Source organism: Octopus sinensis, linkage group LG3, assembly GCF_006345805.1.
Source record: "Octopus sinensis linkage group LG3, ASM634580v1, whole genome shotgun sequence".
NCBI classification, from domain to species: domain Eukaryota; kingdom Metazoa; phylum Mollusca; class Cephalopoda; order Octopoda; family Octopodidae; genus Octopus; species Octopus sinensis.
The window spans coordinates 124946238-124972123 of NC_042999.1; the positions used below are offsets into that span (position 1 = coordinate 124946238).

At 36.0% G+C, this 25886-nt stretch overlaps 1 protein-coding gene across 1 annotated transcript in view; it reads right to left on the reverse strand.

Annotated features, from left to right (window-relative positions):
• The window catches only part of LOC115209842 (mitochondrial intermediate peptidase), a 42244-nt gene that overhangs the window by 10207 nt on the left and 6151 nt on the right, over positions 1–25886 (reverse strand). Inside the window, exons 2-12 of the mRNA XM_029778409.2 lie at positions 22113–22430; positions 20215–20388; positions 17974–18062; positions 17492–17639; positions 15044–15162; positions 13573–13636; positions 8818–8974; positions 5453–5501; positions 4631–4694; positions 2360–2415; positions 212–365 (exon numbers count right to left, since the gene is read on the reverse strand). Coding sequence (XP_029634269.1) covers positions 212–365; positions 2360–2415; positions 4631–4694; positions 5453–5501; positions 8818–8974; positions 13573–13636; positions 15044–15162; positions 17492–17639; positions 17974–18062; positions 20215–20388; positions 22113–22319 — 1281 coding nt within the window. The 5' untranslated portion in view covers positions 22320–22430. The remainder of the gene's footprint in view (positions 1–211; positions 366–2359; positions 2416–4630; positions 4695–5452; positions 5502–8817; positions 8975–13572; positions 13637–15043; positions 15163–17491; positions 17640–17973; positions 18063–20214; positions 20389–22112; positions 22431–25886) is intronic.

Below are 25886 nucleotides of genomic sequence, written 5' to 3' on the forward strand. Positions count from 1 at the left end.
TTCAACCTAAAATTACACTGTATAGGGGTGTTTTGTGTGTAGATCCCGGATATAACATCCGTTTCTTTCTGTAACCCTCCAGTTTCTCATAAATTACCATCCTACTTATGTTAAATACACTTGATGATTCCATAAGAATTGAGTGCAAACAGGATTGGGCACTACCACAAAGCCCTTTCAGCATTATAAACTAGAAAATATGTAAACTTACCAATTTACAGACATCATATGACCATACCTCCCCATGCTCCACTTCCACAGGCTGAAGATGGACATCATATAAACATTTGAATAAATTATTAAGTCCTTCCATACAGCATCCCAGAGAGAAGTAAGCAAAGAGTTCAGTGTTGTTTACATTACACCTGCAAAAAATACATAAATTAATCAGTTGTTTATCCTACTACACTGTCTTTTGCGGGGCAGGGGGGTGTCTTTTGCTAGCCATATGACGAATACACTATACTACCTTAGAATTCACATACAGGTAAATAAGAAAATTACCTACTATGGCTATTCTGAATATTTCATATGAAATATTCAATCATTATTCACTAAGTCAATATAATAAGAAAGTGACCAAGACCTTTGGTAATATACCATGCTTGAGAAGACCTGTCAAGCCAGATGAGATCGCAGTCGTGACCAGTGCCAGTGTTTCATAACTGGTACCCATGCCAGTGGTACATAAAAAACACCCACTACTCTCCTGGAGTGGCTGGCATTAGGAAGGGCATCCAGCTGTAGAAACCATGCCAAATCAGAATGGAACCTGGTGCAGCTGCCCATCTTGCCAGTTTTCAGTCAAACTGTCCAACCCATGCCAGCAAGAAAAACAGACATATGATGATGATGATGATGATGACACCAGCTGCCAAGCAAGTGATTTCCATATCATTAGGAGTTCTCTACACATACTTTATTAGTTTTATTATGAGGTTTTCTAAATATGTTAGAATATTTCAACTAGCTTGCTGGAGATTTTGTGAATTAATAACAATAATGTTTAATCTACCCAATCAAATATGAAATATTTAGAATTGTATCAAATTTTAAAAGATTTTTAGATTAGCTAATGTGACACTGCACCTGTCAGATAGTGTGAAAATGATTAATAGTAAACCGTTTCTAGGGCAACCAATTGTTGCATCATTGGGTATGGCATCTCAGATGTTGTACTTTATATAAGAGAATCTTATGAAACTTTACAAAAACAAATGCAGCAATTACAAAGCATGTAACGTGCATAGACTTAGGAACAAGGAGTACAAGTGCACCTCCTAAAAGTTGCGATGGGAGCAATGAAAATGCTTTGAACATCTTGAGTTGGACCTAGGTTTGCACCCACTAAGCTAATTTTGTACCCACACTTATGATAATGTTAATGTAATATGGAGTTTTAAGAAAAATTAGTAATTATGAGTACATTAATTACTAATAGGCATAGGAGTGGCTGTGTGGTAAGTAGCTTGCTTACCAACCACATGGTTCAGGGTTCAGTCCCACTGTGTGGCACCTTGGGCAAGTGTCTTCTACTATAGCCTTGGGCCAACCAAAGCCTTGTGAGTGGAATTGGGAGATGAAAACTGAAAGAAGCCCGTTGTGTGTATATATATATATATATGTGTGTGTGTGTATGTATGTATGTGTGTGTTTGTGTGTGTCCCCACCCCCACAACATCACTTGACAACCGATGCTGGTGTGTTTACGTCCCCGTAACTTAGCGGTTCGGAAAAAGAGACCGATAGAATAAGTACTAGGCTTACAAAGAATAAGTCTTGGGGTCAATTTGCTCAACTAAAAGCGGTGCTCCAGCATGGCCACAGTCAAATGACTGAAACAAGTAAAAGAGTAAAAGAGAGAGTAAAGAGTAATAGTTAATACAAAATTCAGAAAAATACAATTTAAGTGCTCTTTTAGTGAAAAATATACAATTTACTATGACATCATCATTTAACATCTGTAGTCTATGCTGGCATGGTTTGACCAGAGCTGGCAAGCCAGAGAGCTGCACCAGACTCCAGTCTGTTTTGGCCTGGTTTTTACAGTTGGATGTCCTTCCTAATGCCAACCACTTTACAGAGTGTACTGGGTGCTTTTACATTGCACTGCATGGATGCTTTTATGCAGCACCACACGGGCACTTTTACGTTGCGCCACACAGGCGCTTTCACATGGCACCTCAAGAGCACATTTTATGTGACAATATATACAATTAATAAGTTCAAGCATCAGCTTTGATTATCAAAACAAAACCTTTTGATTGAAACCAAGTGAGATTCAAAGCCAGTTAAAATAATAAAATAATTATTATTAATCATCAAACGAGCAGTAAACAATTTAAACATGATATATTACCTTTCTTGTCTACTAAGTGCTGTATAATAAGGTGGGTCCCAGGGTTTCACAGTACACTGAAAGAGAATAGAACATTTAGGATTTCCTAAACAAGTTCAATGAAATTATAATTACTTCCAAGTATAAAATATAACAATAATAGTTTCAAATTTTGGCACAAGGCCAGCAACTTTGGAGGGATGTCAGTAGCTTACATCAACCCCAGTATCTAACTGGTACTTATTTTATCAACCCCGACAAGGATGAAAGCCAAAATCGACCTCAGTGGAATTTGAACTCAGAACGCAAAGACAGATGAAATACCACTAAACATTTTCCCAGTGTACTGACAATACTGCTGGCATGCTGTCTTAATAATAATAATAATAATAATAATAAACAATGATGATAATGAATAATAATGGCTTCAAATTTTGGCACAAGTCCAGCAAGTTTAGAGGTGGAGGTAAGTCGATTACATCGACCCCAGTGGTGCTTATTTTATCTACCTTAAAGGGATGAAAAGCAAAGTTGACCTCAGCAGAACTTGAACTCAATACATAAAGATGGACAAAATGCCGCTAAGCATTTTGCCTGGTGTGCTAATGGTTCTACCGGCTAGCCAACTAAATAATAATCATCATCGTTTAATGTCTGCTTTCCATGCTGGCATGGGTTGGACAGTCTGACTGAGGGCTGGCAAGCTGAAAGGCTGCACCAGGCTCCAATCTGATCTGGCAAAGTTTCTACAGCTGGATGCCCTTCCTAATGCCAACCACTCTGAGAGTGTAGTGGGTGCTTTTTACATACCATTGGCATAAGGGCCAGTCAGGCAGTACTGGCATCAACCACGCTTGAATGGTGCTTTTTACATGCCACTGGCAACGACCATGCTCAAATGATGCTTTTTACATGCCACCAGCATGGGACCAGTCACAAAAATAAAGATGAAGGTAAATTTTAAGAGTATAAGAATGGTACCAGTAATTATGAATGGTAATGTGTAGAGAGGATAAAAGACAAAATGGTTGCTCATAGTGATGGTAATAAAACAGAAATATTTGCAGTGATGTTGAGACATTTCAGCTTATGACATCAACTTTTTGTAGTATATGTTAAAGTACTTCTATATAGACATTCCACCCACTCAATGTAGTAACAAAATTTCCCTCCATAAATTCCCAATTCTTTTTAAAATGGAGATTTCTATTATAAGTCCTAAATCTAAAGATAGCATGCTCAATAATCAAAATAGGAGGTCATGGCCACGACAACATCTGAATAATGAAATTTAAAACAAACCAACATACTACAATCTTATATCTACAGTGACTCCTAAACAATGAATTGGTTCTCTCAATGTTCCAGCATCTCTTGAACGAAGTTGACTGAAGCTACTTAACAATAACAACTTTCATTCATAAGCAAAAATAAAATTATCCATTACTCTATTAAGAAAGTTATCATCATCACTCTATCAACATCAAGCTTAACCATCTTATCTTGATTAAATTCTTAAATCAAGCATTTAATACCTGAGTTAGGTAACCAAAGTCAACTGCTGCTTCAACAAAAAACACAATAACCCTTTAGCATTCAAACTGGCCAAATCAGGCCCAAATATTCTACCTGTTTTATGTTCAAACCAGCTAGTTCAGGCCTTTCACACCGACTATACAATGTCATTCTAAAAATAAATGATCTTCAAAATCTCAAATGCATGATTAATTCAAAATTTATTTATCTAGTGATGCTGCTTAAACAGATTCTCATGACTCTCTACCACCACTCAGTTCTATTTGAATTGGGAGCTTGAGTCACAATGAATCTTTCATTAGCTGATTACACAGCCACAGACACTGCCCCTGTAGATGCATTGCAGTTCCTCTCTTGATACAGCTTGGTGATTCTGACCACTGATGTTCTAGGATTCCTCTGCACAACATCAATGTAAGATGCACTATAGACTCAGTTGAGCTCTTCCATTGCCTATTTACAACCCACCATACTGCAGACTTCACCACATCCCTGGCAGGGTGGCTGAGTGAGTGAAACAAACCCCTAACTATGCAGGGCATGGCTGCCATTTTGTAAGATATTTTCAAAATATCCACATACCCGTATAATGTGAATAAATAATAATTGCATTTAACAGAGAAATCTGAATGCTAAAAGGATAAAGCATGACATATTTTGCTTGATACTAGGTTGCAAACATCTCCAATCTAGCCCACTTCATTGCATTTCCAAACACACCATCAGATATTTAATCAACCAGGGTAATATACTTACTGACTGAGGATTAGAGGAGTACTGCATTTTCAACTTTAATATAGCACTGTAATCTTCATCAGCTCTTGAAAAAATAATAGTAACATTAATTTAATGTCTCAAAATGTCCATTCCTACATTCAACAGATTTCTCTAAAATTAATCAGCTACTTCTCTTCCTCACTCACTCCTGATCATTCCATGATGTGATGGTCAAGCCAACAACAGAGCCCCTAGTTGGTCACATGATATGCTGAAAATAGCAGCCAAATATCTCTCAAATTACACTCTACTGTCTTAAAAAAAAGAGAGGATGTGTACATTAAATAATATTCTGGTTAGGGAAAAATAAGATGGGATGGTCACAGATGGAATACTTTTGATTACATGGCTGTTCAATCAGGACTGATCTGAGGCTAAACAACAACAATAACATTAATAGTTATGGGATTTTTCGTGTGGGAGTGAGGTAACAGGAACATATTAACTATTCTAGTTTATAGCAAATACTATAAATTACAACTTCTGAAACACATCTCATCATAAAAATTCTAGATTCAGAATTGTTATCTGACAGAAATGGTTAGAGAGGACTGTAAATATGTCATTATTAAAGATACAAATATGTTATTTGTTTGTCAATTAAAAAAAAAAACTCTTTCAATATCACCTTCAACATCAACAAAAGTAACAATGATTTATGATTCATTTTCTCACGTAGCATGTATTTGACACATCTGCATTATGCATAAAGCAAATTATTACATTAACTGTATGAACACTACAAAACTATTAGTGAAAATATAGAAAAATTATTATTTTAACAAACAATTAAGTACTAACTTTTTCGAAACTTCTTTGGCAAGAGTTTCCAGAAAGTTCATAACATTAACTGAAACAGATAAGTAAAAAGCATTTCTGAATAGAATAAACAAAAAAAAATATGACTAAACAAAATCTCTAATTTACTGAACAGTGAAAACCCTATTTACAGATAATATATATACTGCCTTTAGGAAATGTTACATGACTCTACATCATCATCATCATTATCATCGTTTAACGTCCGCTTTCCATGCTAGCATGGGTTGGACGGTTCAACTGGGGTCTGGGGAGCCCGAAGGCTGCACCAGGCCAGTCAGATCTGGCAGTGCCCTTCCTAACACCAACCACTCCGAGAGTGTAGTGGGTGATTTTATGTGCCACCGACACAGGTGCCAGACGAGGCTGGCGAACGGCCACGCTCGGATGGTGTTTTTATGTGCCACCGACACAGGTGCCAGATGAGGCTGGCAGACGGCCACGCTCGGATGGTGTTTTTATGTGCCACCGACACAGGTGCCAGACGAGGCTGGCAGACGGCCACGCTCGGATGGTGTTTTTATGTGCCACCGACACAGGTGCCAGACGAGGCTGGCAGACGGCCACGCTCGGATGGTGTTTTTATGTGCCACCGACACAGGTGCCAGACGAGGCTGGCAGACGGCCACGCTCGGACGGTGTTTGTTACGTGCCCACAGCATGGAGGCCAGTCGATGCGGTACTGGCTACGGTCCCGTTCGGATGGTTTTCTTATGTGCCACCGGCACTGGTACCACAAGGATACAAATTCCATTGATGTTCATCTATTTTGATTTGGTTTGACTTGATTCGATTTGACTTTGATTTGATTTGCCTCAACAGGTCTTCACAAGTGTCACAAGCAGGAAGGTATGCACAGGCGGACTGACTACGTCCCAGGTAGGGGCCACGGGTTATGGCTTCACTAGTCTTGCCGGGTCTTCTCACGCACAGCATACTTCCATAGGTCTCGGTCTCTAGTCATTTCCATGGTGAGACCTAACGTTCGAAGGTCGTGCTTCACCACCTCGTCCCAGGTTTTCCTGGGTCTACCTCTTCCACGGGTTCCCTCAACTGCTAGGGATTGGCACTTTCTCACTCACCTATCTTCATCCATTCTCGCCACATGACCATACCAGCGCAATCGTCTCTCTTGCACGCAACAACTGATGCTTCTTATGTACAACATTTCTCTTAGGGAACTAACACTCTGTCGAGTAAGTACACTGATATTACACATCCATCGGAGCATACTGGCTTCATTCCTCATGAGCTTACGCATGTCCTCAGCAGTCACGGCCCATGTTTCACTGCCATGTAGCATGGCAGTTCGAACACATGCATCATACATATTTCATTTTACTTAGTAAAAAAAAAAAAATAATGACGATGATGATGTTCTAAAGTGCCTAGCACAAAAAATCATATGCAAATATCAAAATTTACAAAATTTATATCACCATGATAAAAACAAACTGAATCTAGTGCTGAGAAAAAATTAAAAATCAAAATGCGGGGTAACAATTCAAAAAATTCAAAAATTACACTAAAATTTCAATCCTTATAAGAACTTTTAGAAGCTGAAATTATAAAATGACAATCACTAGGATTGATGTTTTTTGTTCCCCAGTATAAAGGAATCAACCAAAAAAAAAAAAAAGAAAGAAATTGCCAAATCAACTGTACTATTTAAAATAAAGTTCTTATGAGGGCATTGAGAAAATCATTTATATATTTACATATAATTCAATATAGATATGATGCTCAAAAAAGCCAATAATGAAAAGCTTTCTATTAAGTTACAGTACTGTCTGGCATACAAACTAAATTTTCTAGCACAAAATTTACAGCCAAAGAGGAAAAAAAAAAGTAGATCAACTTATATGCTAAAATGATTTTAGAGGATCAAAAGCTTCATGTAAAATGTAGCATAATTTGGAAAGATAGCAACGATGTTTGAATGTTTACACTATATGTTTACAACATATATGTTGACTTGTATGCTGGAAAATACAGTATGAACAAAAGTAGATCTGAACATTAGTATATTTCATCCTCCCACATTGTGAGTGACTGCTTTACAATAACCTGAACTAATTGTCTTCTTCCTCCATCTCTCTGCATTTTCATACATTATAACATCAATGTTTCACTTGAAAACCACAGTTAACACTAACCTACATTCTTAACCCACTAACAGCCACTGATTGAACAGTACTTCAAAGTTTGAAAGCAATAAATGAAAGAGTTGTGAGATGACTTAGTAAGGTTATCAGTTTTCAGATTTTTAACCTCATCTGTACATTTGCACAATATTTCAATCTGTTTCACCTCTGATCATTATCAGGTGTTTTATTTCTGACTCTGTATAATATTCCAGATTGGATTAAGTAATTTTAATGTAGTGTAAATGTAAATACTGTAGATATTCATTTACAAGGTATAGTGAATAATCTGAAACATTACCACTTTTACAAGTAGAGTGAATTTTGCAAAATTTTCAATAAGTTTACAACTTATTGAAACAAGTATTTCATAGCTTATTAACTTCCATTGCCCTCATGCTTTCCGAAATCCACCGAAACTACACCTGATTATATATACACTTTAGATGAGTTGTAGTGCACCTGAGCACTGTACACAATTATTATTATTATTATTATTATTAAAGTAACAAGTGAAACGTAAATGACATTGCTTTTCAACTGTGCATGTAAGAGAAATGTAAGTTTATGAAACAATTTGAATTCATAATTCTGTTGTGTAATCTAAACTAACAACTGAACTGACAATGAAAAGATCCTAGCATTAGTTTCTATGTATGAGTCTTTCCATTGTTGGTTTCAAGGCGAGTGTACCAGTTGTTTGACCAACAGAAATACCTATTCATTTTAAATTTAGCCAGTACAGATAATTTGCCAATGGACTTGTACACATCAATCTACCTAATTTCCCTTACAAGGCTAAACATTCACTCCTAAGATAAGGAAGAAAATTTATATTATACATAACAATGATAAATACCTCCACATACTACAGATGTATTTAGCTACTACTACTTAGTTCTAGATCCATTAAAATTTAGTAATCGAGAGGAGCAAGAATTCTGCATGAATAAGATGACAGTTTATTACATGTAACATACCCATAATGGTGTTTAGTCTCTACAAACAGATGAACGGAGATATATAAAATTAAGAATGGCTTGTCTAATGGCATTACAGAAAACCTTCAGCAGATATGAACTCATAATCCATAAGTTGGTAGTGCAATACTATATCCATTCAGCTATTTCATTTCTCCTTGCCTGTTTAGAACATATAAGAATAATAAGGTATACTAATAACGTTTTTTAAATGTGCTTTTACCAGGATTGTCTGCTAAGGTTCCTCTTAGTGAACGGTGAGCATATGTTGGGAATCCAACGAGCTGAGCTAATGCATATCGAGCATTTAGTAATGCATCCAGCAGTTCATTTTGGTGTTTGTTGTTTTGTAAAAAGATTTTGTAAGCAGCTTCTCGGACCTGTAACAAGAAAAGATTAAGATGGACATTTACTACAATTATAAACAACAATTATTTTCAATGTGACATATGTCTAAATAACATAAATGCAACAATATATAATAACTGGCTTTTACTTTTTACTTGTTTCAGCCATTGCAGTGCAGTCATGCTGCAGCATAGCTTTGAATGGCTTTAATCAAACAGATTGAACCCCAATACTTATTTTTGAAGTCTGGTATTTACTCTATCAGTTTCTTTTGTCAAGATTCCACATTGCAGAGACTTAAACCAATAATGGTTGTCAAGCACATAGCAGGGGGTGACAAACACAGACACAAAGACACACACATACATAGATATGTTATACAGATACCAAACCTCTTATCCAGCAACCTTGGGATCAGAGGTGGTCCAGATTTCTGGATTTTCAGGATTTCTGGACACAGACTAAATATATATAAAAAATATAAAATAAACAATGAAAAGTAAAGAACAAAATTGTATAACATATACAAATTTATACATTTCTAAAGCAGGGTCTGTTTGATCTAGCGTTGTATGATGCATAAGCCATGGACACCAAAACAAAGCGGCCACACTGCAAACTACTACAGACCATGAAATTCAAAGCTAGCTAGTTCCAGAAATAGCCGGATTTCTGGATTCTGGATAAGGGGTTTGGTACCTGTATAACAAGTTTCTGCACAGCTTTCGTCTACTAAATTCACTTACAAGGTATTGGTTGGCCAGAGCTACAGTAGAAAACACTTGCCTCAAGTGCCATGCAGTAGGACTGAACCCAAAGCCACATGGTTGCAAAGTAAGCTTTTTAACTACAATGAAAACTAATATGTGACACATTGAGTTTACAGCCTACTGCAGATACCGTTGGTGGGGGGAGGAATCAATTACATCAACCCTAGTATTTTAAAGGTACTTATTTTATCAACCTTGAATGGATGAAAGGCAAAGTTGACGGTAACAGAATTTGAGCTCAGAATGTAAAGATGAATGAGATGCCATTAACTCTTTAGCATAAATTTTACCTTCTCCAATTTAATATCAACCCATCTGATAAGTCTCATATACTAAAGAAAATTAGAATCTTCATAATGGCCAAGCCAGTTTTGCACCATGGTGAAGCATAGACTACACCAGTCATATGTAAAAATATCAATATTAATATGACTAGATTCTCATACACAGATATTATCTATTAATAGTATTGTCATATATCAACAGCACAGGTTCATTATCATATCTTTATACTGTAATATTGTAATATATTGATTAAAACAATGTCATACATAGCCTTCATGCTGTAACACCTTCTAGTCAAGAGATGTATGGATGAGAGTGAATGAGACAATCATCATCATCATCATCGTTTTAACGTCCGTTCTCCATGCTAGCATGGGTTGGACGGTTCGACCGGGGATCTGGGAAGCCAGAAGACTGCACCAGGCTCCAGTCTTATCTGGCAATGTTTCTACAGCTGGATGCCCTTCCTAACGCCAACCACTCTGTGAGTGTAGTAGGTGCTTTTTACGTGCCACCTGCACAGGTGCCAGGCGAGGCTGGCAACAGCCACGGTCGGATTGGTGTATTTTATGTGCCACCAGCACGGAAGCCAGTCGAGGCGGTGCTGGCATCGGCCACGAGTCAGATAGTGCTTTTTACGTACCACCAGACCAGGGATCCTGGCTGGTTCAATTCGATTTCGCTTGCCCCAACATGTCTTCGCAAGCAAAGGGGGTTGGCATGGGTGCCTGTCGTACGGTCGGATTGGTGTATTTTACGTGCCACCGGCACGGAAGCCAGTCGAGGCGGCGCTGGCATCGGCCACGAGTCGGATAGTGCTTTTTACGTACCACCAGACCAGGGATCCTGGCTGGTTCAATTCGATTTCGATTATAAATACAAATATAATAGACCTCTATTTGAAACGCTACCAGCTTAAATGAAATATCACAGTAACATCTATTTCTTTTCAGTTAAGTTGACTGGGACAACTAAAATAACATACTTTTTGAAAAGGCACAAATTAATGCCTCTGAATGGGTTGAACTCTTAGGTCATCAATCACTAAACTGTAAGAGCATTACAATAGTTTTTAATTTCGTATTTTAATATTGTTTTTAAAAGTAAGTGTGACTATATATTTTCATACAGTTTTGATATACTTTTAATACATGTTTATATCAATATATTTTTAATGTATTTTTAATATATTTTGAGCATATGTATATATATCATCATCATCATTTAACGTCCACTTTCCATGCTGGCATGGGTTGGACGGTTCAACTGGGGTCTGGGAAGCCAGAAGGCTGCACCAGGCCCAGTCTGATCTGGCAGTGTTTCTACAGCTTGATGCCCTTCCTAATGCCAACCACTCCATGAGTGTAGTGGGTGCTTTTTACGTGCCACTGGCACAGGTGCCAGACAGCCACGATCAGATGGTGCTTTTTACATGCCACCGGCACGGGGACCAGACGAAGCTGGCATTATATATATATATATATATATATATATTTAGCACATAATCTGGTGCATATGATTTTAAAACTGAATATATTTTGACAACTTATCCTTTGTCTCTCTTTAGTATTTCTCTATTTTTCTATAACTCAGTTACAATGAGTGCTTTGATGTGACCTATATATAGAGATAATTCTGTCTCTAAAAAATATCACATGATTGCCTTCATTTGGGGATCACCAATACTTTATTATCTCCCCTTCCTCCCAGCTCTCCTGTCTAACTACCTTTGTCCAACCAGTCGCCATGATTGACCGCTAAATCCACAAGTTTTTTTTTTTTATTCTCTCTCTGTTTATATCCTCAAGTTCCTTTTTGTTGAAGAGCGTAGGCTTGGAACGTAAAAGACTTTCTCACCTTCCCAAGCGTCAAACTAATACATCGGCATGTTGTTATACACCTGTTTTCATTTTTGTTTTTCTGTAAAATTCAACTATATATATATATATATATATATATATATATATATATATATAGAGAGAGAGAGAGAGAGAGAGAGAGAGAGAGAGAGAGAGAGAGACACACACACACACATACACACATGCACGCATAAAGTTTGGCTGAAAAGTTCACAGGTTCACCAAAATACTCTCAAGGTTTATTTTTCACATATTTCCCCTTGCAGTTCACACATTTCTTCCATCAGTGTTGCAGTACTAAAATCCCATTGGTGAAGAAGCTTTCATCTTGCTGATCAAAAATGACAACAACAGATATGATATCAACAGTACTGCAAAACTGCTTCCATGCCAAGTGTTTCTTTCATGCTGAGGAACAGACGATAGACAGATGGAGCCAAATTAGTATAGGGACGGTGATCAACCATTTCAAAGCGACAATCATGCACAGCAACCATTGAGAGCAAGGGCTTAGGTGCTGGACCATTGTCCTGATGAAACAAGACAAATTTTGTCAGTTTTGCTGGGCATCTGGTCTTGATAGCCTTCTATAACTGTCTCAGCAAGTTGGCATAGTACTCTCCATTATTGGTGTGACCCTTTTGAAGATAGTCAATAAACAAAATAGCTTTTGTGTCCCAATAACCTGAGGCCATCACCTTCCCTGCAGATCAAATGACCTTGGCCTTCTTTGGGACAAGTGAGGAGGGGTGCTTCCACTGCATGGATTGTCTCTTTGTCTCTGGTTAAACTGATGAAGCCAACACTCATCGAGAGTTAAGAAACATTCGAGGAAACCAGCTGGATCTACCTCAAACAATGTCAGATTTTTTCATGTGATCAGCCTGGTGCACTTTTAACCAAGTATCAGAAGCATTGGCACTCACTGAGCAGAAACCTTTGTCGTGACAAGTTTATTGTGCAGAATATTCTCAACTCTCTCACAGGATTTGCTAATAGCACAGGCTATTTGATTTGTAGTCAGTCAACTGTCATCCATAACCATGTGATGAACACAATCAATGTTTTTGTCAGTGGTGGTAGTTGCAAGACATCCACACATTGGGTCATCTTCAAGACTCACCGTTCTCCTCGTAAATTCAGCTGCCCACTTTAGCACAGTTGATAAAACTGGAGTGTCATCCCCTAATGTAGCAACCATATCAGCTGAATGTCCTTGGGGACTAAATCTTTTTTCTACGGATACTTGACAACACCACAATACCAAATTTTGTCCATTTTCAAGAGAATCCGCTACTAGTTACTTTTGAAGTTTTCTTTGAACAGTCAGATGTCATTTTACTTGCATAGAACCAGTGCAACTATTAAGAAGAACTGAAATTAATGCCTGCAAGATTTCACAGCTCTAGCATCATTCTTTGTCAGTCTTTGAACATTTCAGCCCACCTTCATATATCATCATCATCATCATTTAACGACCATTGTCCATGCTAGCAACACCACACACACACACACACAATACATTGGTTGGCTGAGGCTACTCAGCTCTACACAGTGAGATATAACTGAAAATCAAATAACTACATAGCAAACTTCAAATCCACACAGCCATGCATGAGTATATCATTAGGCCATAAATAAAAATATAATTTTTAAAAATTAAAATAAAAAATAAAAGCTGAGAGAAAGAATAGAATTGAACTAGAAATAACTTACCAAATCACTATAGTGATCAGAAAAGAGTCCTCCTACCGTCACATTGTCTCCACTTACACTAAAGCTATAAAATAGAAATTTTAAATGGTCAAGTAAATCATGATCAACATTTTTCTGGTATAATTACATGTAGTCTTCAGCAAGCTTAAAAATATTAATCCATGTTGTTAATAATGTAAATCTACTTGGTTTAGTTTTATTATGGTTTGTTGTGTTGTTACAATCATCTGCTAAACTAGCAGTGTTAACACCTAACAGCCAAATCTCTCTCAAATCACATTTTACCAGAAGGACACATTGGACACCGTAACAGATAATATAAAAGCTCTTAAAATTATGGGATGGTCACAGCAAGAATGCCTTTTATTATAGGTCTGCAAAATTAAGGTTGATCACCACAAGTTCCAGTTGTTTTGTGGTGGCTAACATACATCAGTGACTCTAAGAGTTATGCCAGTAAAGCACAAGCCCCTGATAGGGCTCCTGTGTTGGACATGTCAAAGGATAGATGCCAGAGAGTTATGAACTACCTTCTTCGACACACACACACCACATATATAATCGACTTCCTCCCTGAAGAAGAAGAAGTTGGAGGAGGAGGAGGGGGAGTTGTAGTTATAGTAGTAGTAGTAGTAGTAGTAGTAGTAGTAGTAGTTAAATACAGCTGTGCCTACAATTACATATCTTCTTGATATAAAGAGAATATGCTAAACAAACAACAGAAATATGTGGAGAATTTTTGATTGGGAAGTTTCGTGCAACAATTTGTATGACCTCTGGGTGATAGTGGTGGGTGTCATGAAAGTGATAATTATGAAACTGTACATTTATTTATTCTTTAGTCCAAGGAGGAAAGTAACACTACTACTGACCAATTAGACTGCTGAGACCAATAGAAGCTGTTGGGAAAATGTGGGCAGAGGGAGAATTCTAAAACTGTGCAGAATGAACTATGTGTGTGCTTGTAGATTTAATATTGTTTCTATACTTTAACCTCCAGCACACTGCATTTTCTCTAGAATTGTTTCTCCTGTTACAGCCCAGTTATTGCAAGGGAAACATGATGCACCTACAGAACTCATAGGGTGACATGATGCACCTACAGTGTGTTAAAGGTTAATACTGTTACAATAATAGATATTAGTTTTTAATGGCACTTATATTTTTATTCATGTTAACTTTGGTCAGCTGGTTCATAAGCCTGTATATTTGTTGGTATTGTTAGAGAAATTAGTCTTTTACAGTTTTTTACTGGTTAGCTTTCCAAAAGATAAACATCTAAGAATGGAATATTTTAACTTGGTACACAGTGTTGCAAGTCAATTAGTTGTTTGTCAAATGAAACAACACAGTGGACGTTAACAAGCATTAATTGAACTCACAGTCTTTTGATTATTTGTTAAGCTCTTAAGGCATTTGGGCATAAATGCTTCTTTAACATTTTTAATAAATAAAACGTGATGCTACTTACCAATGTTGAAGTTTGTCTGGCAACTGACTTTTTAAAATGGAGGAAGGCTTCTGACAACCCTGAGAGAAATACGTTCCCAACATCAAAATACTTTCATTCAATTGCACAAAATGTTTTCTCTGAAAAGTTAAAAAAAAATTAATCAATTTACTGTCAAAAGAATATTTGAATACCAACAGAGACATTTTTTATTGCTTTATTTAGAAAAAAATAACAAAATAATTATGAAGTGTCAAAGTTTAGTTACTGTATATATATTGTGTAATCTTTTCTTTACAGATATCAAAAAGATAACTTACCTTCATCATTATCATCATCATCGTTGTTGTTATAATGTCTACTTTTCCATGTTTGCATGAATTACATTAAATTTGTTGAGACAGATTTTCTATGGCTGGATGCTCTTCCTATTGCCAACTCTCCCCTGTTTCTAAGCACATATTTTTCCCTAGACACTGGCATGGCTGTGTGGTAAGTGTGCTCCTCAACGACATGGTTCCAAGTTCAGTCCCACCGTATGGCACCTTTGGTGTCTTCTACTATAGCCTCAAGTCAATCAAAGCCTTATGAGTGGATTTGGTAGACGGAAACTGACAGAAGCCATTGTACACAGGTGCATGCGTGCATGTCTTTGTCTCTGAGTTTGCCAGCACCCCACCCCCACACACACTTGACAACCAGTGTTAGTATGTTTACACTCCTGTAACTTAGCAGTCTGGCAAAAGAGACCGGTAGAATAAGTACCAGGTTTAAAAAGAATAAGCACTGGGGTTGATTTGTTCAGCTAAACATTCTTCAAGGTGGTACCCCAGTATGGCCACAGTCTAATGACTGAAAACATGTCATGTGATTATGAAGATTGTTTGCAATTAATGTGTAATTTGAAGACAAGGAGACACACACATATATTTATATATATATATATATATATATATATATAAGTAGCTTCTTTTCAATGTCTAACAAGCAGATTCACTGGCAAAACTTTGATCTGCCTGGAGCTATAGAAGTCATTTGCCCAATATGTTATGCAACGGGACTTGAACTTAAACCATGCAGTTGTGAAGAAAATTTCTTAACCACACAGCCAAACCTGCACATACAAACTTTCTTATTACTTAATTAGCCAAAAGATAGGATGCATCTTTTGGTTGTACTGAGAATGACCTGAGGAAATGACTGGGTATCAACATTACTGAATGATATATAATAGAGAGATGGCTAAATGGGGAGAGATATGTAATGTAAAAAGTTGGTTGGTATTAACTGAGAAAATGTCTCAACATAATCTCTCTCAAAACACGAGCACTGTTGAACATGTACACTTACATTGTACATCTAGCAGAGAAGAACTAACCTCATTCCTTTCTAACCTTCACATCTCCTCTGCATTCAAGGCCCATGTCTCACTACCATTGCTGTCCGTATACATGCATCATACAAATTTACTTTCACATGGAAAGAGAAACAAACAGGGGTAACAGCTCTCTGAATTTCCTCTGTCTAATTCTTATTCTAGTTATCACACTCTCTGTGCATCCTCCCCCACAACTAATTTGGTTCCCTAAGTAGCAGAAGTTATCTACTACCTCTAATGAGCCACCAGGGAATTTGAGAGAATCAATTTCCACAGTCTCTAAAGATTTTATGTATCCTGTGCACCTGTGCATCTTCCACATATGAAAACTATTTTCTCTGATAAGCTTCCTATTTATCAGATATATACTTAAGTGACGATAAAAGTTCAAAAGACTCAAATTAGTCATATGGCACTGTAAATTAAGACATTTATACACTTTATAGAAAGAGCTGCTTTCCAGTAGAACCTCTTCTTAACATGAGTCCCACAACCATCATCATCATCATCATTTAACGTCCACTTTCCATGCTAGCATGGGTTGGACGATTTGACTGAGGACTGGCGAACCAGACTCCAATCTGATCTGGCAAAGTTTCTACAGCTGGATGCCCTTCCTAACGCCAACCACTCCGAGAGTGTAGTGAGTGCTTTTACGTGCCACCGGCACAAGGGCCAATCTGCTGGTACTGGCAACGGCCACACTCAAATGGTGATTTTTACATGCCACCTGCACAGGTGTCAGCTCAGCAGCACTGGCAACGACCTCGCTCGAATGTTTTGTTCAAGTGCCAGTAAGGCAACACTGGTAACGATCACGCTCAAATGGTGCTTTTTATGTGCCACCAGCACGGTACTCAGCAGCAAGTAATGAAACACAAAGTAACTTTAGTGACAACAGCAGGGATCAATTGTTTAACAGCTTAATTACTCAAATACTACTTCCCTTCAGCTTTTCTATTCAATTTTATGTCTATCTTTAATCATAGTATTTAAGAGTGAAAAGAATAAAATCTTCATTGTAACACTCAACAATTCTTTACTTCCCATTTTTTTAAAGAATTAGAATATAGAAAAAGAAGTCAAATTACCTTCACTTCATCTAAATGAATCCCACTTTGTTCAAAATCAAACAAGAAGAGCTTTCCAACTCTCTCATCAACACAATCCATTGGAATAATATCACCAGTTTCCAGAACTTTCTTCAGTGCCTGGTATAGCTCCACATTAGTATTCAAACTGTTGGGCAAAAGAACATTCTTATTAGGTTTAAACAGCTATCGAATATAAGATTAATTTTGTAAAACAAATCACACAAAAATTAACTTCATTTAGGATTTTTAACACATTTCTGTATTCAAAAGACATTGAAACTTCTGTTTAACTAGTTTTGACCTATCGATTGTTGCTTTTTTGTGTGTTTTTTTTTTTTATTCTTCAACAACCAAAGAATAATATACTAGGTTTAACAATTTATTCTTTCAACTCACATTACTGTCATCAATCAATAATTAAAAAAAAACAAAAAACAGTTCAATGAGATGTGAATAAAAGTAACCAACCACCATCTTACCATTCAACAAGTCCTGACAAAGCAATGCAGCAGTCTTCAGCACTTTTTGTATAGGCTTCATTTGGGTGTGCAAGTCGAATAAATTCGGACTGAAAATAATATAAAACTCAAAATTAACATATTGTAATTGATAACTTTAATCCCAACCTATAGTCCATATTATCTACCTTATACTAAGACCAAACTATGATAAAGTATATGTATATATAATTATTTTATGGAATTAAATTTTGTTCAAGATACTTGACTACTCAAATTCCCACAATCCCTTTATTTATACCAATATAACAATTCTGAAAATATTTACTCTGCTTTTATATGTCAGTGATTATCAAGAGAATTATATGTGCCAGCCTCGCCTGGCCTCCGTGCCGGTGGCATGTAAAAAGCACCATCCGAGTGTGGCCGTTTGCCAGCCTCGTCTGGCACCTGTGTCGGTGGCACATAAAAAGCACCCACTACACTCACGGAGTGGTTGGCGTTAGGAAGGGCATCCAGCTGTAGAAACACCGCCAGATATGACTGGCCTGGTGCAGCCTTCGGGCTTCCCAGACCCCAGTTGAACCGTCCAACCCATGCTAGCATGGAAAGCGGACGTTAAACGATGATTATGATGATAAAGAGTATGCTTTAGTAACGTACCAATGTGATCTACTTACATTATTTTACTATATTACTGGAATATTTCTAACTAATCAAATAGATTAATCGAATAACTGCTTCTCTTAAATAAATGATTATTCTTTTCTTAAACATTTTAATTTCAGCAACCACACTGTAGAAGTCATTCTATCAGTTTAATAAAACACAAAAAGCTGTTAATTTCACTTTGAATTTAAATTTATTTCATGAAGGGTTGAAGTGTCTCTGTTTTTTCCCCTTTCATCACACAACTGCAATCTGACCACTGACAAGGTTCAACTGCAAAATAGAATGATACACTAGAAAATGTAGTTCAAGATATACAAAAAGACAAGGATGGTCACAGCCAGAACACCTTTGATTATAATAATGAAATTATTGTATACAGTGCTCAGGTGCACCACAACTTGTCAGTGTATATGCAGTAATGTACAAATGTCTGGAAAGTGAACAATGCATGAGTCAGATACATGCTTGTGTGTGTATGGAGGGGAGAAAATCAAGCGTAGTATTGGCGAATCTCAGAAAGCATGGAAGTTTTGAAGGATGCAGTGCTCCAACAGCTAACAACTGATGCCGGCAGTTTGTTCCATGCTTCAGCAACTCTCAGCGTGAAAAAATGTTTCCTGAAGTCATGGGAGCTGTGCTGTTTTCTGACTTTGCAAATATGTCCACGGGTGTTAGATGGGTGGAGTTTGAAAAGGTGCTCAGAGTTATTGTTTGTAAGATGGTTGATAATTTTATGGGTGTCTGCCAAGTCAGCTGCCAGACGTCGGAGTTTCAATGTGTCCATGCCCAGGGAAGTAAGGCATTCAGGATATGGCAAATGCCTAATGGAGGGTATTCTTTTGGTTGCACGTCGCTGAACGGCATCCAGACGATTGATAAGTCTACTTGGCTGAATCAGGTTGACTTGGGACTAAACAACAGCTACCTCATTTCAGAAAATAAATTAACAGAAGCTATATATGGCCATGCAGTTAAGCAGAACACTTAACAAATTATACAAACTAGAGCTGTGTTCATGACCAGGTTGCAGTAATGCAGTCAAGATTTTGACACCTCATGAAGTAAATTTAAAGTGCATTTAACAGCTTTGCAGGTTATTAAATGGATAATATAGCTCTTTCATGATGTAGTTGCTTCAATTTTAACATACAATCTCAGATCAAGTTACTTGCTTGACTTGTATAATTTTGATGCTTGTTAAATACATACAACTTTTAAGCCAGTTGAAATATAACTGGTCTTAGCCTATGGGTTTTTTTTTTTTTTGGTATTCTACTACAACCAAAGTATATGCTAGGGTCAGCAATTTATTCCTCTCAATTTACTGTCTTCCTCCTTCAGCATTTAAACCAGCCATATCTGGTCCTAATATTTCACCTGTCCTATATTGAAACCAGCCAGATCTAGCCTCTCACACCTGCCCTACAATGTCATCCTGAAAAAAGCAATCATATTAAGCCCACCTAGCTTAAAAGTTTCTATTTTTTTTACTTAAAATAGATTATTCAGAAAGTTTAATTTTTTCTGAGATATAATAATTACAAAAAAAATCTAGTCAAATGGTTCACAAAATAAACAGTAAATACTCACCATATCAGCAACACGACATAAAGAATCTGATAGACTGTCAAAAATTTCAACCATTTTTCGTTTACGGTTTGGACTGAGTGCTTCATTGACTAATTCATTGATAGAATTTTCCACATTCTCTTTCAGAAGATAAAACCCATTGTGATTTCTTAACTCAGGAATACCAAAAAGACCCTTATGAAAAAAAAAGAAAAGATTTTTGTTTTCAGTTTTGTTGTTATTTCTATAATTAACAAGATGACAAAAACAAGCACAAGAAAAAAAGAATACATATATATATATATATATATATATATATATATGAACATTATGTGTTTATCTGTGTATGTGTGTGTGTGAGTGAATGAATTAATGAATGAAGGCAGGCATTTATGCAAATATCAGTATAGTATACGTGGATGTATTCTTTTCTGAGATGGCTGTATGTGTTTGTGTACAGGTGTATGAGTTAATAGACCCACTTTTATTACAACTGACTAAAAATTCTGTTCAATCAAACATACTGAAGGCAATGAAACCAAACATGGAATAGAAGAGAGGGCAATGACAGAAAAGCCAGAATGTATGGATGAAAGAAGCAAGAGTCTGATGATAGAAACAGCAGGATTGGAGTGAGGGAGGTAGGAGTAACAGGAAAGGTCAACAGAAGTACCATAAAAACCCATGTAATTTGCGCACCTGTGTAATTTATGCAGGTGATTTTAGAATAAAAATTGTTAAAAAAGCTTCTACTCATGTAAAATTCGCACCCAAAAGTTTTCAATTTAGTTGTATTTAGTATAATTTCACTTACTTATGATTAGATTTTATTAAATTTTCATTAAATAAAAATAATTTCTGTTTAACAGGTATTACATTAAAAGCTATTAAATTACAAAGTGCTTGTGTGGTTTATAATAAACTTCATTTTACATTTCTTGCCCACAAGAGATTATGTTTGATCTTTAGCATACTTCTGTATGTCTTCTCAAATCACAGGAAAAGTTGTTTATAATAATTACCAACAAAAAAAAAAGCTGATAAATATGCACAGATATTGCAAATTAAGTTTAATTACCAATAAATATCAACTTGGATGACACTTTACTCAACCGAGTAAAATATGTAAAATATGGCCTGGACCATGATTACCAGCATGAACGTCAGACTTCAAAAAGAAGTTATACAGAAAAAGAAATTTATACCTTCCAGCCTAAATAAAAGTCAACTTCATTATATTTAAGTCCTTATTTTTTTTGTAAAAACTTATTCTGACATTAAATGAATCAACTTCCAGTACAAATGTTTACATTTTGTATGTTTTTTTCAACAAAAAAAATTCTAAAACATTCTGGAAATGATCAACTCATGTAATTTACGCACCCCTAAGGTTTATTTTTATTTTTGCGAGAAAATGCGTAAATTACATGGGTTTTTATGGTAAATGGTGAGTGACACTGGAAGTAGTGTGAAAGAGAGTGATGACTGGCAGTACAGAAAGAATGAAAGTATGATGTATTGAGTACAAACCGATCCATTGCAGTCTTTTATACATAGGCCCAGGGATGGATGAGAAAGAGTGATGAGGATAGTAGTGAAAGGAATGATGTGGGTATGAGTACAAATGATGAGCAGTATGAGTAATGGAGTGATGAGTGATGGAGAGAGACAAGTCATATGGTTGAAAGAGGAGTGATGAAGAGAGATGAGAGAAAGGAAGATATTATAGGATCACAATATGAATAAAAAATAAACACTAGCACTTCTCATTTCCTTTTTTTTGTTTTATAAGTTTCAGGTTGTCTGACTATTACAAAAACATGAGTGTATACGGTAGACAGAAGGACAAAAATGTTGAGAAAGTTAAATGAAATCACACACACACACACACATATATATATATTCTTAAAAAAACTTACAGCATCATCCTTCCTCAAGTTAAAAGAAAGTTTCTGACGAGGTTTAGTGTTGAATGCAGCAGTTAATGAAGACTGTTGAGTCGTGTGCACAAATCTATTTGAGGAATATTCTCGAATTTGATCCTTGACAAGTTTAGACACTGGAAACAATGTTTTGGTCTTAAGTGCATTTTTGATGCACAGCAACATAGAATGCTTAAGAGGCATTATTTCTGAGATTGGTTAAGAAACCTGAAATTGGTAATTCACTTGAGACACACCATCAACTCAGTGAGAATCATTTGCCATACGTTCAAAATGGAGGCTTTTACATCGGATCTGTAAATACAAAAGGATTTTATGAAAGAATGTAAATGTGGTGGGGAGATGTAAACAGATTTACAAATTCATACCTAAATACTTATACAAGGATGTATTAACCAATTTTACATTTTTGTCTAACACACATGCACACACAGGCTTCTATCAGTTTCTGTCTACCAAATCCACTCACAAGGCTTTGGTCAGCCTGAGGCTATAGTAGAAGACACTTGCACAAAGTGCCATGCAGTGGGACTGAACCTGGAACCATGTGGTTGGTAAGCAAGCTACTTACCACACACCCACTCCTGCGCCTGTATGTAAATATTTATTTTATTGATCCCAGACTGATCTTTGATTTTAACATGTCACTTATATTTTGTTAAACTTTAGCTGATATTAGGTTGTTTAATGACTGCAAAAGAATTTTTCTGAACATCATGCTATAACGAGTTCTTTGGAGAATTTTTTTGAGCTGTCATTCATTCTTTTTTTTGAGTTGTTACTTAACATAAAAATTAACAACAGCAACACCAAACAAACAAAAAAAAAGATAGAAAGAGGCATGAATATATCAAATACTTTAAAATTCTTTTCCTTTGTCTTATTGCTAGTTATAGTTTTGTCATTGCTTAAGAAAGGAGAGTGTTGTAGGAAGATTTGGTTGATTTCCAATAGACTGAACAGATGTATAGAGAGATAAGATAATAAAAATTATTCAATTACTGAGTAATAAAAATAATTCTTTAACAAAAAGGACCTTTAAAAAAAAATGAAGACAATATTGTTATAGCAATAAGAATTTTATACAAATGAAGGACATTTTTAGCCAATGCTGGACTGCAATCAGGAATAACAACACAAAAGATAATAACACCAAAGATATTTCCCATGACAAACGTTAGCCATGATACAGAATCAAATACAAAAAAAAATTCTTCCATGGATACCAAACAAACCTCTAACACTATCATGCAGTTTGATTTCATCTTTGTCATAATGTATTATTTTTAGCCAATCAGAAACCAGTATGCAAAGCCACCTTTTAGCTACTCAAACAGAACAAAACTGCAGTCTGCTAATTCATTAGTGGTCATCAACAAGTAGCTATGGTTAGCTACCCTATTTGACATTTTTCCTCCCCTAGCTAATCATTAACCTTGATAGAATAATTTCTACCAGTTTAAAAACATGTATGTTTACCTGGTTTTTCTCTTTATTGGTGGCTTTTTATCTGCTGACATATATTTGACCCTACAATGCATTCCAGTGCTTTGTAAACACAAAACTAACTGCCTATTCTCACAAACATACTTATTTCAACTTTGATTAGATTGGTCCTGTACATTCATTAAGATCTGTTACATTCCACACTGAATTATGTCCTATTTAAAACCTGTATTCTCAAATCACATGCTGTGTAATTCTTGCTGCACTAATCCCCCAACAAGTTCAGATTAGATTTATTTTTTTAATAGTATGTAGGAAATAAAAAGGAAAAAAAATCTACCATATTAAAGTGCTAACGATAGATTCTTGTGGTGTAAAAAAAAAATGTCACATTATGGGAAGAGGTGGTAAACGTATGTATGCAATTGAGAGAGAGATCCAAACAAAAGCTACTAGCATGTGCATACACACACTCATACAAATGCTACTGGCACACTCACACAGATGGCAATTATTTGTGTGTGTGCATGTGTGAAAGAGTTGAAGTATATGCATATATGTGCATACATCATTAGTGTTCATATGTCTGTGAGTGTAACTATGTGTACATGAAACAGTAGTATTTGATTTTCTCTCATACTATTTACCTGATGATTTAACACATGCATCTTAGAGCAAGTCATTGCCATAAAGATTGAACATCTATCTATCACCACCATCATCGTTTAACATCCATTTTCCATGCTGGCATGGGTTGGACGGTTTGACTGAGGTCTGGAGAGCCAGTGGCTGCACCAGGCACCAATCTGATCTGGCAATGTTTCTACAGCTGGATGCCCTTCCTAACGCCAACCATTCCTAGCATTGATCACATTCGGACAGTGCTTTTTACATGCCACAGGCATGGGAGGTACTGGCAATGGCCACATTCAGATAGTGCTTTTTATGTGCCACTGGCACAGGAGCCAGTCAGGTGGACCTGGCATGGGCCACATTTGGATGGTGCTTTTTATGTGCCACTAGCACAGGAGCTAGATAGGGGGCACTGACCACAGCTACGATTTTGGTTTTACTTGACTCAACAGGTCTTCTCAAGCATATATATATATACATATATATATATGCTTCAATATATATCCATATGTATTTACACATATACACACACATGCAATTATTCACACAATATATATATATATATATATACACACACACACATACACTCACTCACACTAAAAAAATACATATTTATTAAATTTATTTCCATTTATCTATTATCAGAAAGGTTAAGTTCTTAGAGTTATGTAATGAGATTTTAATACCTAGAATTGATCAGTTAAGATCAAATAAAGAGAAAAGTTGAATGAGGGAATGGAGAGAAAAAGAATAAAATATTATATAATGAAATAAATATAGTAGAATATATGGGAGCATATACTGGGTTATTATTATACTGTAACTTAATATGTTTGTAATTATTAATTATTAACAAAATAAATAAGTAAATTAGAGATCATTTCATTATATGTAGGAATAGCGTATAACATTATATGAAGAAAAACACAGTATTTGTATTCATGATTGATTTTTTTGTGCTAAGATAGATTGGATTAGAACTATTTAGTAGTTAAACCAAGTGTTGATATTTAAAGATAATTTAACAAATATGCTTCTGTGACCTCATCAGTGGTCCTTTGCTTTCTTCTTTATTATTTGTGTGTCTTTCCTTACTAATGATCAGCCATTATGTAGTTTGATAATAAGAAATTAATAAGAAAGAGGAAAGCAAAGGACCACAGTTGAGGTCACAGAAGTGTGACGAAAGAACTCTGGCCGAAATACGATTAACAAATATGAATTATAATATAATTTACTTTATTTTGTAAAAATAAGAAAGAAATAAGACAATTTATTGGTATGGAGATGTTATTTATATATATTATGAAAGAAACAAAGTTGAATATAACCATTTCTTATGAAAGAAACAAAGTTGGAATATAACCATTTATATATATTATGCAGATGTTTGAAATACAGTAATCCCTTACCATATTGCAGTTCACCTATTGCACACTCAGTACATCAGGGATTTTTCTGGCTAATACATGTAAATTTATATTACAGTATCCTCAGTATATCGTAGGTTTCTGTGACTGATAGGTATTTATACTTTTTTAGATTTTAATTATTTCTGTAGGAGGTTATGGAACATAACACCTGCAATAGTCAAGGCAAGATATTCTTTTCTACTCTAAGCACAAGGCCCGAAATTTTTAGGGAAGGGTACTTAATTTATTGACCCCAAAA